The 1,794-nt window shown below is 31.3% G+C and overlaps 1 protein-coding gene across 1 annotated transcript; it reads right to left on the bottom strand.

Moving 5' to 3' along the window:
• Window positions 1-964: 964 nt before the first annotated feature.
• LOC107866851 (E3 ubiquitin-protein ligase ATL23) lies at window positions 965-1,794 on the bottom strand. The gene has a single exon (XM_016712855.2). It carries the CDS (start codon window positions 1,566-1,568, stop codon window positions 1,161-1,163), a length of 408 nt encoding a protein of 135 aa, XP_016568341.1. The 5' UTR covers window positions 1,569-1,794; the 3' UTR covers window positions 965-1,160.

The following is a 1,794-nucleotide window of genomic DNA, read 5'->3' as shown; positions in this document are numbered from 1 at the left end:
CACCCCACCTCTTAAACCATCTTTATCATCATTTGATTGCACACCTATTTATTTCAAAATAAAAAAGAAGCTTCATGAAAACTCCAGAAATATTATAACAGGTAGCAAACTCAAATTCAAAAATTAAATTCATGAATTTCAAGAGATTAGAAGTAGCTTATTGAATTTTTGAATAAATTGTTTATAAAGTAATAATAAACTTTTTTACACATCTGCAATTTTAACAAGAAAATTATTGGTTCTGCTAAGCTCGTAACTAAAGTTTCAAAAAATTTCAAATAATTATCCCAAAACTATAATTAACAAATATTTTTAGTTATACTTTTAAAAGAGAGTTTTTTTAAACATGGCTCATATTTTGTAAAAAATATTACTTCCTCTAGTCTAAAATAAGTGAAATTTTGTCTAAATACATACTAGAACATTGCACTTCACTTTTCATTTTACTCTTTGAAATGTAATTAAGCTACTCTTGAAATTTCAGTTCCACTAAAATATAATAGTTAAGTGTCTTAGGACTTATAACCTAAAAAGTGTAAATAAAGAATAGAAATTAAAAAAAATACTTTCAACATATCTCTTGAATAATTAAGAAATTCACTTATTTTAGACATAAAAAATAACTCAAAAATTTAGTTATTTTGAATTAGAGGAATTAATTAATTTAATATTTTTCTTGGATATAAAGAGAGCTGTATATGTTAAAATTTTCTTAATTTTTTAAGAAGCGCAACTTTATATTTTGCCTTCTCAATAAAAAATCAGGCTCTACCAATGCAGCTGGTCCGGGAGAAAAATAGTTACTCGAATAATAAGCACCTTTCATCTTTAATTTTGAGTTGCGAAATCACTAAAATAACAAAAATGGTGGAAGCTCAGATATTTTTTTTTATTTTTTTTAAGCTAGTCCCCAAAACTTCAACAATGGTACCAAATCAGAAATGAAGAACACAAGCAATAGAAATATATGAAACTGTACTTGATTGACTTAAGCTATTTCTGATAACAACACCCCACCACCCAAGATCCAAAATCAAACCAACAAAATTTAAACACCCATAATAATCCCAATCTATATGAAATGACTAATTAACTACTCCTCTTAACCTGTCAGACATAAAAATAAATCAAATGTTTTACATCTTTAATCCTCATTTTCTTCAACATGGGCTACTACTTTCAGGTGGATTAAAGAACTCAGGCTCCAATTTAGTCCTACAGACGGGACAAATTGGATTTTTCGAAAGCCAAGTATCAGCACATTCAACATGAAATCCATGATTACAACCTGGTACAATTCTAGCAATTTGCTCATTCTCAATTTCATCCAAACACACCGCACAATCATTTCCCATTACCAATTCTTTCCCAGTAATTTTTGGTAATTTATCTAATTGTGCCTCGTTAAGACCTTTCTGTTCATTCGTCTTCACTGGGTCTTGTCCGGGTCCAGTGGCCCCGGAATTCTGGTACGCTGCAGCGTACCAGAGTAGACAGATGTAAACTAAGAACACCGCGCTCATTCCAACGCATGGAAGGAAAAGAGCGAGGAATACCGAGACCAGCATTGTTGATTGCACGGTGTATTAAAGTTTTCGTTGTAAATTTGAGAAATCTTTTTGCGCGATGCACCAAAGTTTTCGTTAAAAATAAATTTAAGGAGGGTGGTGAAGGTGGTGGCGTTGTTGAAGAAGAGAAAGAATTAAAGAATTGAGTAATTGGCACACCATGCTGCAGGAGAAAGAGTTGTAAGGGAAGATGAGTTATTTATATAGGGGGAAATAAGGCAGTGTT

This window comes from Capsicum annuum, chromosome 4, assembly GCF_002878395.1.
Source record: "Capsicum annuum cultivar UCD-10X-F1 chromosome 4, UCD10Xv1.1, whole genome shotgun sequence".
NCBI classification, from domain to species: Eukaryota; Viridiplantae; Streptophyta; class Magnoliopsida; order Solanales; family Solanaceae; genus Capsicum; species Capsicum annuum.
This window is presented reverse-complemented; position numbering and strand designations above follow the sequence as displayed.

Excerpts from the sequence above, each read along its gene's own strand:
- LOC107866851 (XM_016712855.2), bottom strand. The coding sequence starts at position 1,568 with ATGCTGGTCTCGGTATTCCTCGCTCTTTTCCTTCCATGCGTTGGAATG.